Source organism: Mustela lutreola, chromosome X (genome assembly GCF_030435805.1).
Source record: "Mustela lutreola isolate mMusLut2 chromosome X, mMusLut2.pri, whole genome shotgun sequence".
NCBI lineage: Eukaryota > Metazoa > Chordata > Mammalia > Carnivora > Mustelidae > Mustela > Mustela lutreola.
The window spans coordinates 68,187,340-68,206,344 of record NC_081308.1 but is presented as its reverse complement, the minus strand read 5'-3'; the positions used below and the strand labels follow the sequence as shown (position 1 = coordinate 68,206,344).

The 19,005-nt window shown below is 36.8% G+C and overlaps 1 protein-coding gene and 1 pseudogene across 4 annotated transcripts in view; both read right to left on the bottom strand.

The window, feature by feature from the left end:
* Positions 1-19,005, bottom strand: part of ATP7A (ATPase copper transporting alpha) — a 187,575-nt gene that overhangs the window by 32,228 nt on the left and 136,342 nt on the right. For all 4 annotated transcript variants that reach the window (XM_059156507.1, XM_059156509.1, XM_059156508.1 and 1 more), the window contains 8 exons: positions 17,852-18,013; positions 15,313-15,389; positions 14,703-14,928; positions 12,852-13,085; positions 11,372-11,463; positions 9,764-9,891; positions 8,392-8,546; positions 8,049-8,183 (listed from right to left, as the gene is read on the bottom strand). In XM_059156507.1, the coding sequence (XP_059012490.1) occupies positions 8,049-8,183; positions 8,392-8,546; positions 9,764-9,891; positions 11,372-11,463; positions 12,852-13,085; positions 14,703-14,928; positions 15,313-15,389; positions 17,852-18,013 (1,209 nt within the window). The remainder of the gene's footprint in view (positions 1-8,048; positions 8,184-8,391; positions 8,547-9,763; positions 9,892-11,371; positions 11,464-12,851; positions 13,086-14,702; positions 14,929-15,312; positions 15,390-17,851; positions 18,014-19,005) is intronic.
* LOC131822085 (solute carrier family 2, facilitated glucose transporter member 3-like) lies at positions 16-7,940 on the bottom strand (annotated as a pseudogene).

Here is a 19,005-nt window from a genome sequence, read left to right as displayed (position 1 = left end):
TAGAAGAAAGGCATGAATTTTGGTTATTGATCTACGGCTGTATAAAACAAAAGGAACAAAGCTTAACTCTATTTAAATAAAACCAACTTTTTCAAGTCATACTGAATCCTATTTAGCTGCCAACATACACATTTTGGTTACTAGGAAGAAAACTTTTTTTCTTCTTGTATCAATATAAGAAATTGTAACATTACTGCTAAATAAACCATAGTCCTAAAATCAGGAATTCAATTTTGCAGATTCCAGAGTTACAAACTATGTTAATTGATCTAAAGAACATGAAAGTCAGCTTTTTACCTCTACATTGGAGAATAAGTGTTTTTCCTAAGGACTTTCAAAAAATAGCTGCACACATGGGACCTAATTGTCAGCAAATCTGATCCTGAAGAAAATGAATTTTGAATCTCTGTATACCAAGACCATAAATCTGCTTTTCACGCTATATTTTAAAGACAAGGGAAAAATCACACAGCATATAAAGGAAGCTTAATCTTATTTCAGGAAAATTCTTTTGAACATAACAGTTGAACTGAGTCTATAAGGTAGTGCACAGCTCTTAGTGACACTGAATATTTGCTTGTGTGAGTAAATACAATTGACAGTATTAGGGGAAATCTCCTAAGCACCCCCTGAACTCATGAGAAAAATCCCTAAGGGATACACATTCCAAAATACTTCTCAGCAATCTTCTGGTTCAATGTGTAATTAACCAAGGTGAATCATTTTTCTAAAATTTTATATTATACTAATGACCATATATAATGAAATAGATACATAGTTTTTATTATTCTACCTGTTCTGTTTTTTTTTTACACTCAGAACTTTTTATCTCAAAAACAAAGACCCACAGTTACATTATAACAGAAAAATACACTTGGAAGTATTCACAATCTGGTCACTGAGAAATGGCAAGATGTCCACACTGCATTATTTGCAACCTGCTGTTTTTAGGGACCAGAAGCACAGATACAATTATAAGTCACCTGTTCCAACAAAGTCCCTCCCCAATTTCCCCAATTTCATAGCTCTGTCAGTATTTATTTCAAGGCTCAACAACCAGAGAGAACAGTGATAGCTGGTAACTAAAATACTGTTATAGGCAAGGGTTTGGCTAAAGGGCATTAAGTGTGTGAGCACAAAGGACAGAAAGGGAGATCGAGCAACATGTGAAAAGGGGAAAAAGGCGGTAAATGTCATGGGGCCCAATTTCCATTCATAAAAAATACCAGGAAACTAGATGATTTATGGAGGTGTCTGTGACCTGTGGCAAGTGTAAATCCCTCCATCTCATCTAACTCTCACAAATGTTCCAGAGTTAAGAGTCTTCAATTTGTTTTGTTGTTGTTGTTTCTTTTTTTTTTTTCATTTTATTTTATTTCTTTTCAGTGTTCCAAAATTCATTGTTTATGCACCACATCCAGTGCTCTGTTTCTATCCCCTTAAAAGAAAGTCTCCCTTTCCCCCACAATTCCCCATCTATGCCCCCAAGAAGCCACATGTCCTGATTTCACATTCTTCTTAACTATTTCCATTGTCTGGGTATAGAATGAGAAAGAGTCCTCCACCCTCAATCTCAGGGTTTAAGGAGTTCTCCCCCAAATCTCCAACAAGGAAAAGAAGCAAGAGACGGAACACTAATGTTTGGGAAAAAGTCATAGACACAAATTCTGCAAAGCAAAGGCAGTGGTATTTATACACACTGAGATGTTTAACAGATTCTATCCAAAAGGAGGCTGTAGGAACATAGAGGAAACAAGCTACAAATAAACTACTTCCAACTAGAGCAAAGTGACAGTACATATACATTCATACTCTCTGCAGGGGGCTACACTGCACATTTACTCACATTATCTCAAATGTATGACTCCTAAGGGCACTTGACCTAATACAGTGGAAACATGGTAACAAGGGTAACCTGACATAGTAACAGATGAACAATAATATGATAATGCCAAAGCAACAACATACATCAACAAGATAATAATCATTCAGGAAAAGTCCTCTCCCAGAGCTGAGGTTACCAATTCAAAGTTAGCTATGAACATTCTCTGAAATCTTTAAAAGCTATGGCTTACAACAAAATAAAAATCCACGTCAATAAGAGAGAGGATAAGAATCATACCATCATTTCAATAGATGCAGAAAAAACATTTGACAAAATGCAACGTCCATTCATGATAAAAAAAAAAACACTCAACAAAGTAGGTTTAGAGAGAATACACCTCAACATAATGAAAGCCATTTATGAAAAACCCCAGCTAACATCATTCTTAATAGAGAAAAATGGAGCGCTCTTCCATAAGGTCAGGAACAGGACAAGAATGTCCACCGGAACCATTTTTATTCAACATACTACTAGAAGGCCTAGCCACAGAAATCAGAAAACAAAAAGAAATAAAAGGCATCCAAATTAATAAGGAAGAAGTAAAACTTTCACTATCTGCACTTGACAGGATACTATATATAGAAAACCTTTTGAGAGACCTCACCAAAATCTGCTAGAATGATAAACAAATTCAGTAAAGTATAATCAGTCTACAGAAATCTGTTGCATTTCTATATACCAATAATGAAGCAGCAGAAAGAGAAATTAAGAAAATAATCCCACTTATAATTTCACTAAAACAATAAAATACCTAGGAATAAACCTAACCAAAGAGATAAAAGATCTGTACTCTGAAAACTTAAAACACCAATGAAAGAAATTGAAGATAACACAAAGAAAGGGAAAAATGGTCCATACTCATGATTAGAAGAACAAATATTATTAAAATGTCTATACTACCCAGGACACCTGTATGGCTTGGCTGGGTGGCTGACTCTTGATGTCAGCTCAGGTTGTGATCTCAGGGTCCTGGGATCAAGCCCCATGTTGGGCTCTGTACTCAGCAAGGAGTCGGCTTGAGGATTCTCTCCCTCTTCCTCTGCCCCTCCCCTTGCTTGTGCTCGCTCTCTCCCTCTAAAATAAATAAATTTTTTTTAAAAAGTCTATACTACTCAAAGCAATCTACAAATTTAATGTACTACCTATCAAAATACCAACAACATTTTTCACAGAACTAGAACAAACAATCCTAAAATTTATATGGAACCACCAAAGACCCCGAATAGTCAAAGTGACATTGAAAAAGCAAAGCAAAGTTGCAGGCATCACAATTACAGGCTTTAAGTTACATTACAAAGCTGAAGGGATGAAAACAGTATAGTAGTGGCTCAAAAATAGATACATAGACCAATAGAACAGAACAGAAAACCCAGAAATAAACCCACAATTATATGGTCAATCAATCTTGAACAAAGCAGGAAAGAATATCCAGTGGGAAAAAAGACAGTCTCTTCAACAAATGGTGTTGGGAAAACTGGACAGCAATATGCTAAATGAGGAAACTGGACCACTTTCTCACACCATACAAAAATAAATCCAAAATGGACGAAAGATCTAAATGTGAGACAGAAAACCATCAAAATCCTAGAGGACAACACAAGCAGCAACCTCTTTGACCTCAACTACAGTAACTTCTTACTAGACATGTCTCCAGAGATAAGGGCAAAAATGAACTATTGGGACTTCACCAAGATAAAAAGCTTCTGCACAGTGAAGGAAACAATCAACAAAACTAAAAGGCAACCTATGGAATGGTAGAAGATATCTACAAACTACATATCTGGTAAAGGGTTTGTTTCCAAAATCTATAAAGAGCTTACCAAACTCAACAACCTCCCCCCAACAAAAACCCAAAAAATCCAGTCAAGAAATGGGCATAAAACATGAATAGACATTTCCCCAAAGAAGACATCCAGATGGCCAACACATGATAAGATGCTCAACAGCACTCATCATCAAGGAAATGCAAACCAAAACCACAATGAGATATCACCTCATACCTGACCAAATGGCTAAAATCAACAACATAAGAAATACCAGGTGTTGGTGAGTATGTGGAGAAAAACAATCCCTCTTACATTGTTGGTAGGAACTGGTACAGCCACTCTGGAAAGCAGTATGGAGGTTCCTCAAAAAAGTAAAAACAGAACTACCCTATAATCCAGCAGTCACACTACTGGGTATTTACCCAAAGAATACAAAACCACTAATTCAAATGGATACATGCACCCCTGTGTTTATGGCAACATTATTTATAACAGCCAAGGTATGGGAACAGCTCAACTGTCCATCAATTGATGAATGATTAAGAAGATGTGGCATATATTTATAATGGAATATTATTCAGTCACCAAAAAGAATAAATTCTTGCCATTTACAACCACATGGATGGAGCTAGACAGTATAATGCTAAGCAAAATAAGTCAGAGAAAGAAAAATACCATATTATTTTACTCATATGTAGAATTTAAGTTACAAAACAAATGAACAAAGTGGGGGGAAAGCTAGAGAGAGAGAGAGAGGCAAGCCAATAAACAGGTTCTTAAGTATAGAAAATAGTTACCAGAGGGTAGGTAGATGGAGGGATGAGTTAAACAGGTGGTGGAGATTAAGGAGTGGACTTGTGATGAGCACTGGGTGATGTATGGAATTACTGAACCATTATATTGTATACCTGAAACTAATATAACACTGTATATTAACTAGCTGGAATTAAAATTAAAACTTTCAAAAAAATAAAAATCAGCAACTAAAATCCAAAAAACAAAACTGGGTTGCCCATTTGGAGGGCTCCCCCACCAGATGGGTAGTTAGGAGTAGTTTAAAAAAAAAAGAGTCGGGGCGCCTGGGTAGTTCAGTGGGTTAAGCCTCTGCCTGTGCCCCAGGTCATGATGTCAGGGTCCTGGGATGGAGCCCCGCATCGGGCTCCCTGCTCGGCGGGGAGCCTGCTTACCTCTCTCTCTCTGCCTGCTTCTCTGCCTACTTGTAATCCCTGTCTGTCAAATAAATAAAATCTTTAAAAAAAAAAAAAAAAGAGAGTCCACTACATGGGGAAGAACTTTTTTGGTCCAGTGAGGGGAGAAAGGATTTCTAGAATTAAACTTCCCTTCTCTGGACTCCATCCAAAATTAGAATCCATCAACCACCATTAACTACAATGCCTATTTTCGTAATCATCCTAGACTTCAAGTAATACTACATATAATCTTCAACAAAGAAAAAAGTTCCAAATGAAACCAGTAGCTTCTTAGTATAGGCACATGACTTTTCTAAGAAGTTAAACTTGAGAGTTTCCACATGAAGGACAGAAATTGTTAAGAGGCAACATGCAAATCTCACACATCACCTCATGCACACTTCAATGACATACTACATTTCTCTCTAAATGTAGAGACTCTTGTCTCTACAAAATGTATATGACTCTTATTGTACCTTGACTTTTCCAGTATCAAATCTTCCACCCTATAATCTCTCTTTAAGCACCTCCCTCTAACCTCAATTTCCTTATGTTCTCATTATTTGGTGAAACTGCTATACACTTAAAGAACTAAATATTTGTGTTAATAAAACCAGAAGATAAATAAAACTCGAGTTAATTTTCTCTGCAGAGCTGTACAGAAGTGAGGAAGGTGCTCTTATTTAACCCCTCTTTGCCCTCCACACTCATGTAGATCTACTTCCTGTTAAGTCTGAGGTAGAGGAAACTGTATCTTACTCTTACACTCCTGTATGTCCTTGTGAGGCAATACTCAACTCACAACCCAATGGAAAAAAAGCTGGCAAAGTTGTCATATGCCAAGTAGCCAATTCCTTTTGAAACAAAGGAAGTTTTCCTTAGTCTCTCCTAAACAGAAGAGAATGTCCAAGTAATAAAATGTTTAAGAAGCCATTGAAGATACAACTAACTCCAGCATTGGGTTCCTCTGAGTGCTCATGAAGTATGTGGGAAGAGAAAGGAATCAAGTAGCAGCATTCAGTAACAGTCCTGGGTTACCACCTGACGAAGTCTTTCTCTCTCTCTCTCTCTCTCTCTCTCTCTCTCTGTCATTCAGGGAGAGTTTGCTTTTTCATGTTGGTAAGGATGCACAGCTTAGACCTTGGTGGTAGGAAGGATACTGTTTATCTCCAGAGTGGGCCCTTTGTCAGTTCTACTGGCCTCTTCCACCTGCCCTTCAAAGACTCGTGTAATTTCCGCAGAAGTTCTGCTGTGGGTTTCAGGGACTAAAGACCAAGAAGATAATAAGGAAGCCAGTGAAGACAATACAAACACAGGCAGACTCCTAAATAGAATGCAGCTGAGGGGTAAGAGCTGCCCAGCCAACAAGCTGGAAGTCCAGCTGGAACATAGCCCTCTGTCATTGCAGCTGGGTGGGGTCCCCAGCCGAAGAGTTTGGCCACAAAAAAACAGTTTCAAAAAAGGGCACGAAGGGGCGCCTGGGTGGCTCAGTGGGTTAAAGCCTCTGCCTTCAGCTCGGGTCATGATCCCAGGGTCCTGGGATTGAGCCCCGCATCGGGCTCTCTGCTCTGCAGGGAGCCTGCTTCCTCCTCTCTCTCTCTGCCTGCCTCTCTGCCTACTTGTGATCTCTGTCTGTCAGAGATTTATTTTATTTATTTAAATAAATAAAATCTTTAAAAAAAAAAAAAAAGGGCATGAAGACCAAGACAGCTGCAATACAGACAAAGCCCATTCAGTTATACTCATCCTTTAATAGCAATGAAATGGTCATAAGGATGGAAAAAAAAGCCATCCTTCCAAGACCAATCAGATGTAGAGTCTTCCTCCCTGCCCTCTCCATCAAAAGCAGAGAAACTACCATGAAGACAGTATTAGTCACACTCACACCAACAGCTCCCCAACAGCTGCATCTTTGAAGATTCCTATTCAGTAAGAGAACACAGCACTGATTCCAGAGAGCTGCTGGAAGAGCTGGAGCATGATGGAAATGACGATACGCTGTCAGTAGCTGGGCATGCTGAAGAGCTCTAGCACAATGACTTGCTTTTCTTGGGCCATCCTAGCACTCTCATCTTTCATCTCCCTGATGTTCTGTCTGGGTCAGATTCTGGGTGCCCTGCAATCACTAGAAGATCTTCTTGGCATTCTCTTCTTCCTTTCTGTTAATGACCAAAAATCTAGGACTTTCAGGGCAAAATAGAAGGGCCATACTTTGTAGGACAGCTAGAATGATGGTGAAGCCCAAGAGCAGGGGCCAAAGCTCTTCAGTCTCCAACATGACTTTCAGAACAAAAATGCGAGCCATCAGAATCCTGACAACAATGCCTAGCTGGTTGGGAATGCCAAAGCCCCCTCACCTGACACTATAGGGCATGTAGGAGATATTTCTCCAATGCACATGGGCACAAAACCTGTGTAGTATCTGCAGGGGAGGTAGGGTAGGGATAGGGTGGTTGGATTATAAACAGTGGGGAGGATATGTGCTATGGTGAGTGCTGTGAAATGTGTAAGCCTGATGATTCACAGACCCTGGGGCAAATAATACATTATATGTTAATAAAAATAATTTTAAAAAACAAGAATTTTTTTTTAAAAAGTTTATATCTCTAATAAGAGGCACAATCCAGGTCTACTTTACCACTTTATGACACCATACTTTAGAGACTATCATAGAACTACAGAGGAAGTGGCACTAATATTTTTGTATATTTATAAAGCACTTAATAAATTACAAAGTATTTCCAATATATTATCTTATTTAACTTTCACAACAACTGCAAGTTATGCAGGATGGGCATTATTAGAATCTCACTTTATCAATAAGAAAACTGAAGCTCAGAGAGACATTAAGTTGACCTAAGATCACCCTGATGGTATATGGCAGAGCTGAGATCCCAAGGTTTTCCTCAATATTATCTGTAGTCCTTTAAGAAAGCAGTCATATTGGGAATGAGACTAGGTATAAGATATAAAAGTTCAGTACTCACTTTGGGACAATCATAATGAAAATAATTTTAAAAATAATGAAAATAATGAAAAAATCTTCCAGAGGGAAAATTTTAAATTTATGAAATGCATATATTATTATCACCTTCCCATTCCAGGCCCATAAAGATACTAGTAATTACTAAAGCTATTTTCCAAATAATAGTTTATGGGAAATATTCACAAACTGTTTTATGTAAAGAGTTGTTACAAGTCACTTACAGGAAAGTAGGTTTCCACAATTTCGAAATTCAGAAATCCAATTACAATCCAAACGAAGAGAGTAGCAATGGAAACAATAACAATAAAAGGAACAAAGTAGCCACTGAGTTTGTCTGCAAACTGTTGGATAGGAGCCTAGAACAACAATAATAACAATAATACATGTATCAGTCTCCTTTTTTTGATAATGAATACAGGGTATATTTGGTATTACACACAAATATTTTAATAATTTCCACATTAATGTAACTGGAGTTAAAAGAAAATATAAACACTAGATCAGGATTTATTCTTAGCAGTCTTTTTAAAAAAATACTTTGTTTTTCCCAGGAAATCAAGTTACCTTTGATGTTTGCGCCTCTTCCACAAGTTTGACAATTTGAGAAAGTGTTGTATCAGCTCCAACATGGGTTGCACGGATAAGCAGCGACCCATTCTGGTTAATGGAACCAGCGATTACTGTGCTGCCAGATTTCTTAGCCACAGGCATTGCCTCCCCTGTAGAAGGAGTGAAGTCAGATTTAGGGAGCATAAATACATACTATCTTAAAACATGCTATTATGTATTAATTGTCAAAATATGTAGAAAGGAGATTTTTACTTCATGAAACAGAATCTGGATAAATCCCTAGGTTAAACTTGCCCTCTCTTTTCTCTTATGTCAGTTCTGGGCCAATCCCAAGAACACATACCTTAAACTAGAAAAATCTGTCAAGTCAGCTCTTATATATAGACACTTTTAAAGTTGAACCGTAGTCTTGGATCACTGGTCCTCAATATGTTCCCAAGGAGCATTTAGAAATGTTCTAGGGAGTTCTCTAGAACTCCCTAGGGAGTTCTTGTTTATAATAACTATTGCTGGAGCATGGGGTTCTGCTACTCTTAATTTAGTGGGCTGGGGTCGGGGGATACTAAATGTATTATAATGCTCAAGCAGTTCCCTCAGAATTATTGTCCCATCTGAACTGGCAATAGCACCCTGTTGAGAAACACAAGAGTCCAAAATTATTTCCTTATAGTCCATAAGCTGCGCCTCTTCTGGGACTATTTTGACGGTTCAGGCATGAAAGGTATTCTTTCGGTTCTGCTCCAGACTGCCCTTAGTTATCTAAGATCTCTAAAACTATTCCAAGGCCTAATTTCTTAGAGCAGGCCCTGATGTGGAAAATTTGGAGTCATATTCCAGCATAAACCAGCCCAGTCTTTAGGTCAGGAAAATAAACAGGTATTTGCTCAGGAAAACCTGCCAAAGTCTCTTGGGTTTTGGTTACACATTCTAGTCATTAACAATACTCAGTGAAAAAAAAAAAAAAAAAGCTTTCAGTAGCATAATGAAAAACACAAAGTAAATCTACAGAAATTGATTTAATACCATTTTTCCAGTTTCTTTTAATTAATTTATTTATTTTCAGCATAACAGTATTCATTATTTTTTCACCACACCCAGTGCTCCATGCAATCCGTGCCCTCTATAATACCCACCACCTGGTACCCCAACCTCCCACCCCCCCCACCACTTCAAACCCCTCAGATTGTTTTTCAGAGTCCATAGTCTCTCATGATTTAATACCATTTTTAAAAGAATTCCTATTCTCTTCACTCATCATTTACTCATTCCATAATTTCTAAAAAAGCTCTCCACTTTTTATTCTTCTTTTTAATTAAGACTTTGGGTGTACTTTACTTTCATGTCATGATTCTCTGAAAGAACATACCTGTGATAAGGGACTCATCTACCATAGAATGGCCTTCAATAACACGACCATCCACTGGAAATTTGCCTCCTGGAACAACTTTAATGATGTCTCCGCGTTGTACAAGTTCCACATCCACTTGTTCTTCACTGGATCGGAGTTAAAATAAAAAGCACTCTGAAAATATGCTTCTCACCCTGATCTTTCCATGCAAGTTTATTGGTTCATGTCAAGCCTGTCGCTCCATAATTGTTACCAATGGCAACTAGAACTAACATTTAAGCTGGGAGCTACAGTATCAGTCTGGTTTACTGCTGGGGAATAGCTCAGTACCTGGCACAAAGGATATATTTATTGAATAGTGACTGAATGAATAAATGAAAGCTTTAGAAAATAATATAAGGGGTTTTATTTAACTAAAAAATTTATAGGAAGCCTGGGTGGCTCAGTCAGTTAAGTGTCTGCCTTTGGCTCAGGTCATGATCCCGGGGTCCTGGAATTGAGTCCCACATTGGGGCTCTCTGCTCGGTGGGGAGCCGCCTTCTCCCTCTGCCTGCCGCTCCCCCTGCTTCTGCTCATTCTCTCTCCCTGACAAATAAATAAATAAAATCTTAACAATTTATTTGTTGTGTAAATTTGCCTACATAATTTTATGACTATATAAATAAAAAATACAAAAGAATGAAAATTTTTAAAAAAGAATGAAATCTTATCAAGTCTTTAGCTCTAACTTCCAGTTTACAGGTAACAGGAGCTATAGAACAAGTTAGATGATGCCACAAAGAAGCAAAGAGTTAAATTCAGACTGTGTGATATTCTACCGGACAATTGATGGATGGTTCTCTAACAAGTCACCAGTAAGTGGTGAGGCATGGTGGGGAGGGAGGGCAAACAGAAGGGAAGAGCTGCTCTAGATTAAAAGAAACATGTCAGTCAAATGCTTTGACACATAGACCTTGTTTGATTTCCATTCCAAACAAAGAAACAAAACTTTTGGAGACGGGATGCCTGGATGGCTCAGATGGTTAAGCAACTAACTCTTGGTTTTTGCTCAGGTCATGATCTCAGGGTGAGATCAAAGCCCTGGAACAGGCTCTAGGCTCTGTGCTCACCATAAGATCAGCTTGAGATTCTTCTCCCCCTCCTCCGCCCCGCCCCCCAGCTGCTCTTCCCCATTTGCTCCTCCCCCAACTCATGCAGAAGCACTCTCTCTCGCTCTCTCTCTCACACACACACACTCTCTCTCTCTCCACCCTCTCTCTACAATAAATAAATAACTTTCTAGGGACAACAGGAAAAATGAGAATACAGACTACATACATATTAGATGATATTAAGGTACTGTTAATTTTGTTAAGTGCAAAATGGTATTATAGTTACATAGGAATATGTCCTATTTTTAGAGATACTACAGGAACATTTAGCAATAAACCAATATGACTAGAATTTAAATACTACTGTAACAATATAAAGACAGAATGCATAGATAAGTTGGGCAAAATGTGAATAATTGTTAAATCTGGGAGACAGATGACGTGAGTTCATTATACTCTTCTCTCTACTTCTGGGTATATTTGATATTTTTTGTAAGAAGTTAAAAAGATAAGGGGAAAGAATGAAAATAAATACCTTAAGAGAATATTATCAGAGTCAAGAGTTACAATAGTTGCTTCCGTAGCTTGTAGTGAAATTAGCTTGGCAAGAGCCTCTGATGTTTTGCCCTACAAATTAAAACAAACATGTTAACAATGCTAAGGAAGTAAAAAGCTCAGGTTCTACCTAAAATAAAGATATAAAACTTAACATTTTCCAAAAAGATAGCTTTAGGAATACTAATTAGTTCAAATTAGAAAATGTTACACTTCAAAAATGTGAAGTCTACAAAATATAAAATGTATTATTAGGTATAGTTTATAAATAAGTGATGTAAATTAAAAGGAAAAACATCAGGAACCCAGGCGCATAAGTCCTTTGCTTATGGACATTATTAGGCAATTCATTTAAGAAGTAAAATACCTGGGTGCCTGGGTGGCTCAGTGGGTTAAAGCCTCTGCCTTTGGCTCAGGTCATGGTCCCAGGGTCCTGGGATTGAGCCCCACACTGGGCTCTCTGCTCAGTGGGGTACCTGCTTCCTCCTTTCTCTCTCTCTGCCTGCCTCTCTGCCTACTTGTGATCTCTATCTGTCTAATAAATAAAAAATCTTTTAAAAAAAATAAGTAAAATACCTGATGTGGAGAAAAATGTTTATTCCTGCTATTAATGGAAGAAATAAAAACAAAAGCACCTCTATGATACCATTTAATGCCTACCAACTTAGCAAGAATTTATACAGGAGTTAATGCTGGTGAAGATGTAGTAAAACTACTTCACTAACATATTCTTACTGCCAAAAGAATGTTATTTGTTGCATGAGCCATGAAAAGATTTATGCCCTTTACTCACATACTTTGTAATTTATCCTAAGATATTAATTCAACAGAAATTACTATTAAACACGAGTATGTTTAATGCAGGATTATCTAAAATTTAAAACTGAAAGCAGTCTAATTGAGAACAAAACTGAAATGGTTTAGTGGGTTATAGCACAATGATTTGACAAAATGTTATTTAGAAAATACCAAATAATTATATCTGGACTGGAAAAATGGGGGGAAAACTTTCTAGTGTTAAGGATAAACTAGTATGTATACAATGTTTGCCACGCTGTAAAAATATAAAGGTATGTAGAACAGGATTGGAAAGTAATTTCCATTATAGTGTGGGACTATAAGTGAATATTTTTTCCACCATTATTTTAAATCCTGTGGTCACCTCAATTTTTCCATTAAAAATATGATGGAAATAAGTACTTTAATATGATTAAAAATAAGTACTTAGCAAATGTTTCTCTCTTGAAATAAGAATGCATATAGTATACTATCTACAGTTTTAATTCCATAAATTTTATAAAACTTCTACAGGAATATTTAACTTAAAATTTATAACGAAATAGAAGCACTTCTTTCGTTAACTATATAAATCCATGTATATTTCCAACAACTACTGGTCTAAAAAATATGATCCCTTATCCATCCAAGATTTTAACAAATGTCACCCTTTCTTATTGTACCTTTGCTATATGTTCCAGCCACCGGCCCAGGGCAATAAATACAAATAGCATAGGAGGCGTATCAAAGAAAGTTATAGGGTTTACTTTGGCTCTTTCATACATTGCAACCAGAAGAATAACCAGAGAGTAGGCAAATGCGATTGTGGTCGCCAGCACAATCAGTACATCCATATTTGCAGTTTTATGCCTCAGTGCTTTGTAGGCCTGAATGTAGAAGTACCAGCCTCCAAAAAACTGTAATAGAGGAACAATAATTATTGCTTTTTTATAAAATGCAGAAATTCACATATATAGCTCAGGAACAAAGATACAGTCTCATTATTAATTTTCTTTGGCTTTTATCTAAACCAGAAACACTAAGGAAGTATTTTAAGCTGAAATAACAATGTCTGTATTTTAGCAGGTCTGTGTGTGTTGAGGCAAACTGCAGCAGAAGTCCTTGGCAGCTGTCCTCTAAGATCCAAGGATATTCTGTAGTATAAAGAAAGTCAGATGATTCTCCAATTTTTCTTTTAGATGTTAGCAAAAACAAGAAATATTCATAAAACTCAGCTCCTCTCCCTAAAATTCAACCTAAGGGGAATATTACAAGCTACTGGAACTGCTGACTGGCTGTTTTCATTGGTAAACTACTGAAAAGCTTATTTCTCATTAGTATGAAGAAACATACTAAGATGTTCTTAAAATCATCATTGCCTTTTACAAGGATCAGAGAACGGAATAGATTTATGGGATGGAATTGTTCCATAGTAAAAGTTTATTTGAAAAGAAGAGTTGAGGGGCACCTGGGTGGCTAAGTGGGTTAAGCCTCTGCCTTCAGCTCAGGTCATGATCTCAGGGTCCTGGAATGGAGCCCTGCATCAGGCTCTCTGCTCAGCAGGGAGCCTGCTTCCCCCTCCCCCTCTGCCTGCCTCTCTGCCTACTTGTGATATCTCTCTCTGTCAAATAAATAAATAAAATCTTTAAAAAAGAAAAAGAGTTGAAAGCATACAGAAATTAATGGACATCAGTACCAAGGAGAAATAATTAGAATAATAACATAATATTATAGGGGTGCCTGGGTGGCTCAGTGGGTTAAAACCTCTGCCTTCGGCTCGGGCCATGATCCCAGGGTCCTAGGATCAAGCCCCGCATCGGGCTTTCTGCTCAGCAGGGAGCCTGCTTTCTCTTCTCTCTCTCTGCCTGCCTCTCTGCCCACTTGTGATTTCAGTCTGTCAAATAAATAAATTAAAATTTAAAAAATAATAATATTATAATTATCCTTTATAATTATAATATAATAATTATAATTATATATAATAATATTAATTATATATTAATATATTTTATATTATATATTATAATAGTAATTATATTATAATTATATTAAGTATATTTATATATTATTTATATATATTTATTTTTATATATTATATAATCATAATTATGATATTATAATTATCATTTTATTTATATAATAAATATTAATTAAAATATTTATATATATACTTAATATAACAGTAGGATAATTGATTTGAATATATTTAATATAGAATATAAATACAAATATAAATATTTTTAATTCTAATTTTAAACAAAGTTATATACAGCAGCAGATATGAATGCTAAATTCATATCTAAATATGAATTGAACTTTTTCTCTCTGCTTTGTTGTTAAACAATATCTTTAGAAGTTAAGTAGAATTTATTATCTACTTTAACCGCTCAGTTTAAGATTATTTTTATAAAGCATCTAGCATAAAATGATCAAACTTCTGGCTAATAATCTGTTTTGCAATTGAAAATAGCCTTGCCTTTCACATTTTGCTATTTTTCGTTATTAACATATACACTTGCTGACATTTCACTTGCCTGTACAGGTACACACAATAGAAAGGATAGCAAATTCATAATGGACAGTCCTGGCAAGATCTGGCGCTCCAGGAACATAGAAGAATGAATTTTGATCATTTCTTCTTGGCTCATGTTCTTATTATGGTGAAGAGTTGCAAGATGGTGATCCATAGCCATCATATATATCATCAGCCCCATTACAGGAATACAGAAAAAGAGGCTCACAAGGAAGGAGCGTCTCCACCTTACGTAAAAAAGAAACATCATTTTGGTAAGTAGCTGGTGGTTAAAGATTCTATGCACTATAGGGAAATACAAATTGTGACCACTCCACCCAATATAAGGATGACATTATAAAAACTGACATGTCAACAGGATGTTAAATTTGTAATAAAGGGGGCACCTGGGTGGCTCAGTCAGTTAAACGCCCAATTCTTGATTTTGGCTCAGGTCATGATCTCAGGGTCATGAGATCGAGCCCTGCATCAGGCTCTGTGCTGAGTGTGGAGCCTGCTTAAGATTCTCTCTCCCTCTTCCTCTGCCTCTTCCTCATTCTCTCTCTCTCTTAGAAGAAATTTGTAACAAAGAGTCAAAATCTGTTTTTCATTGACACACCAAAAGCACTTACTGTCTTATTTCTCGTTTATGGTCCAGGTGGCTTGCTGATCGATCCTTCTTGACCAAAGAAGCTTCAAAACCTAAGCTCTAAGGAAATTCATTAGAAAACAATTATTTCACTGAATATAAAACTACTACATAGAGAAATTCTAAGACATGGTATGGTCATTAAGAACAATTCAACTCAATTACTGAGAGCAAGTCACTCTGATAATTGCAAAGGTAAAGATATACTCCATTCCCTTAATTACTTTTGTTTATAATCTTTCAACAAAGAAATGAATAGATCCTTTACTCTAGTTAATGTCTAGCCTACTGTTCTCAAACTAGTAATTTAACTCAAGTGTAGCTATCCTCACTAAGATTCTTTTAAAATATTGTATTTATTTATTTGACAGACAGAGATCACAAGTAGGCAGAGAGGCAGGCAGAGAGAGAGGGGAAAGCAGGCTCCCCGCTGAGCTGAGAGCCCGATGCGGGGCTCAATCCCAGGATCCTGAGATCATGACCTGAGCTGAAGGCAGAGGCTTAAACCACTGAGCCACCCAGGCACCCCAGATTCTTAATATATCAAAAAGTAAGCTAAAGGGATGCCTGGGTGGCTCAGTTGGTTAAGCAGCTGCCTTCGGCTCAGGTCATGATCCCAGCGTCCCGGGATTGAGTCCCACATCAGGCTCCTTGCTCAGCAGGGAGCCTGCTTCTCCCTCTGCCTCTGCCTGCCATTCTGTCTGCCTGTGCTCGCTCTCTCCCCCCACTCTCTGATAAATAAACAAAATCTTTAAAAAAAAATAGAAAAAAAGTAAGCTAAAGCATCTAATAAGTAATTTTAGAAAAAAAAAGAAAAGAAAAAAGCAGAATCTGTTGGTTGGTCAGGCTGATGGTGTTGAAGACTTAATGAAGACAGAATTCAATAATAAAATCATAAATCTTACATTTAGACAAGCATCATCCACTAGTATGGACATACATTAAATTTTAGCTTTGACATCTATCTATCTATCCCCTGAACAAGTTTAGAAAACTGAATAATAGGCCAAAAAAGCACCATACTAAATATGTTATTGAAGTCTTTGCAGATGCAGTCTCTACTCTTCTTCTGTCAGAAAAAGAACATTAACACAAATTTTCCCCAATAAAAGAAAGTACTAAAGAAAACTACACATACATAAGACTCATATGCACATAGACAGTAACATACTCTCTATTTTCAGCTACTAGGGAAAATGCTGCCATCTTTTATTTGTTGGTAGTGTAGCACAGCACAGTGAAAAAAGCAAGCATGCATTTTACAGTCAGAAAGAATAAGCTCGGGGTGCCTGGGTGGCTCAGTCAGTTAAACATCTGCCTTCAGGTCAGGTCATGATCCTAGAATCCCAGGATTGAGCCCTGTGTCAGACTGCCAGGTAGTCTGCTTCTCCCTCTCCTGCCTCCTGCTTGCTTGCTCTCTCTCTCTCAAACAAATAAATAAAACTTATTTTTTTAAAGAAAGAATAGGCTCAAATCCCAGCTATGACACTTACTAGTTATGTGATTTGGGGTAAGTACCTTAATTTCTCTGAACCTGAGTTTCGTCATCTCTAAAATGAAGATAATAGCACTCTTGTGAGATTAAATTAAGAGTTGAAGCTTTGCAATCTTGGTAACTGGCTCATACTAAATACTCAATAATGCTAGCTTCACAAAGATGTTAATGGCATTATTATCTGTATTAATAGGATCTTATCTGAATATTAATATGCTCCAAGCATTATAACACCAAGGGTATACCATATTAAAACTTGTAAAGCATTGTCACATGTACTACCACTTGATTTACTGAAGAACACGAGATAAGTCTGTGACAAATAAAAGGGTTTGGTCTTTTAAATTTCATACTTAAAAATACATCATTTGTCAGCAGAATCAGATCTATAAATACAGAAAACAATCTGATGATTGCCAGAGGGGAGGTAGATGGGAGATGGGTAAAACGGGTGAAGGGGAGTGGGAAATACAGGCTGCTGGTTATGGAATGACTAATTCATGGGAAAACAAGGTACAGCATGGTAAATATAGACAATGGTACTGTAATAGCACTGTACGGTGAAAGATGGGAGCTACACTTATGGTGAGCATAGCATAACTACTGAGTTGTTGAATCACTATGTTATATTCCTGAAACTAATATAACATCGTTGTGTGAACCATACACAAATTTTTAAAAATTACAGTTTGCTTTGATCTAGGTACAATAAAGCATCTAGCATAATGCTTGCTTTTTTAATAATTGTACTTTACTGACATTTTCTAAATATTTTTAAAGGATTTGTGATTCTACCTTCAATCAACTCCTGATTAATAGTGCCAATATGCCTTTGCCTAACTCTTCCTGACAAAGACTAAGAAAAAAAAAGTTTGTAAACATATTCATATTAAATTTGGGACATGTTAATTGAAAATAATCAAAGGAACCATATTTTTTCATTGTCTTTGATACAAACTAGAAGTGATTCAACAGAGTGCTGACTGAATAGGTTAAGAACACAGAAATCCAAAATCTTACCACTTACTTCAACTCTATGGATAATATCCCGGGGACCAATAATTTCCGGGTCATATTTAATATGTGCTTTGTTGGTTGCCAGGGCCACAGAGCAATAGAAGATCCCTCTGTGTTTTGTGAGGGTAGACTCTATTTTATGTACACAGGAGGCACATGTCATTCCTCTCACCTGTTAAAGACAAAGGTTTTGTTATTCAGAAATCTATTTTTCCTCCATTAAACATGAATTATAACATGGGATGAACACAAAAGGTCTTATTTGCACTATTAATATCCTTCAGATGTGTTCACTAGAATGCTGTTTTTGTATAAAATTACATTGAACAAAGATATGGTCCAGCTGCAACAGGTTAAATAGAAGAGGATCTCATTAAGTCAGTCTCTCTCTTCCTGTCACTACACTATCACTACTCAGTGATAAAGGATCAATCATTTCTTCTACTCAATGTCTTGTTTCTCCCTAGATTTCTTAGTCTTCAGTATTACTTTTATCAAAGGTTAATGGATGACAAAAGTATTATACCTTTGTCTAAAATGTATTTTGCCTTATGTCTTGGGTGAGCTTAGTATTAAACTCTAAAATGGAGGGGTGCCTGGGTGGTTCAGTGGGTTAAAGCCTCTGCATTTGGCTTAGGTCGTGATCCCAGGGTCCTGATATCAAGCCCCGCTTTGGGTTTTCTGCTCAGCAGGGAGCCTGCTTCCCTTCCTCTCTCTCTGCCTGCCTCTCTGCCTACTTCTGATCTCTGTCTCTCAAATAAATAAATAAATAAAAATATTTTTAAAATTCTAAAATGGAATAGCAGCACTTCTGGAATGACTGTGTGTACAGCTCAGCAAATCCCTCCCCCCAAAAGCAATGATAAATTGAACAAAAGTTCAAAAAACAGCCCTTTAAAGACTCTGGGAAGTGATTAAAGGATATATAACAAATTACAGTTTTTTATTCAAGAATATCTACTGAAAGAATATAAGTAATGGTGTACTAAAGGCCTTTGAAAATTATCTCCTCCATAAAAACAATGAAAAAACTGGCAAAAACTGACAAAACTAACTTTTTTTGAAATTTGGAAATTAAATAAAAGATTCTGGCAATCCAGGAAGCATGTATTCAAGAAAATCAGATGGTGGCTCAGTTAAGTGACTGACTCCATTTTGGCTCAG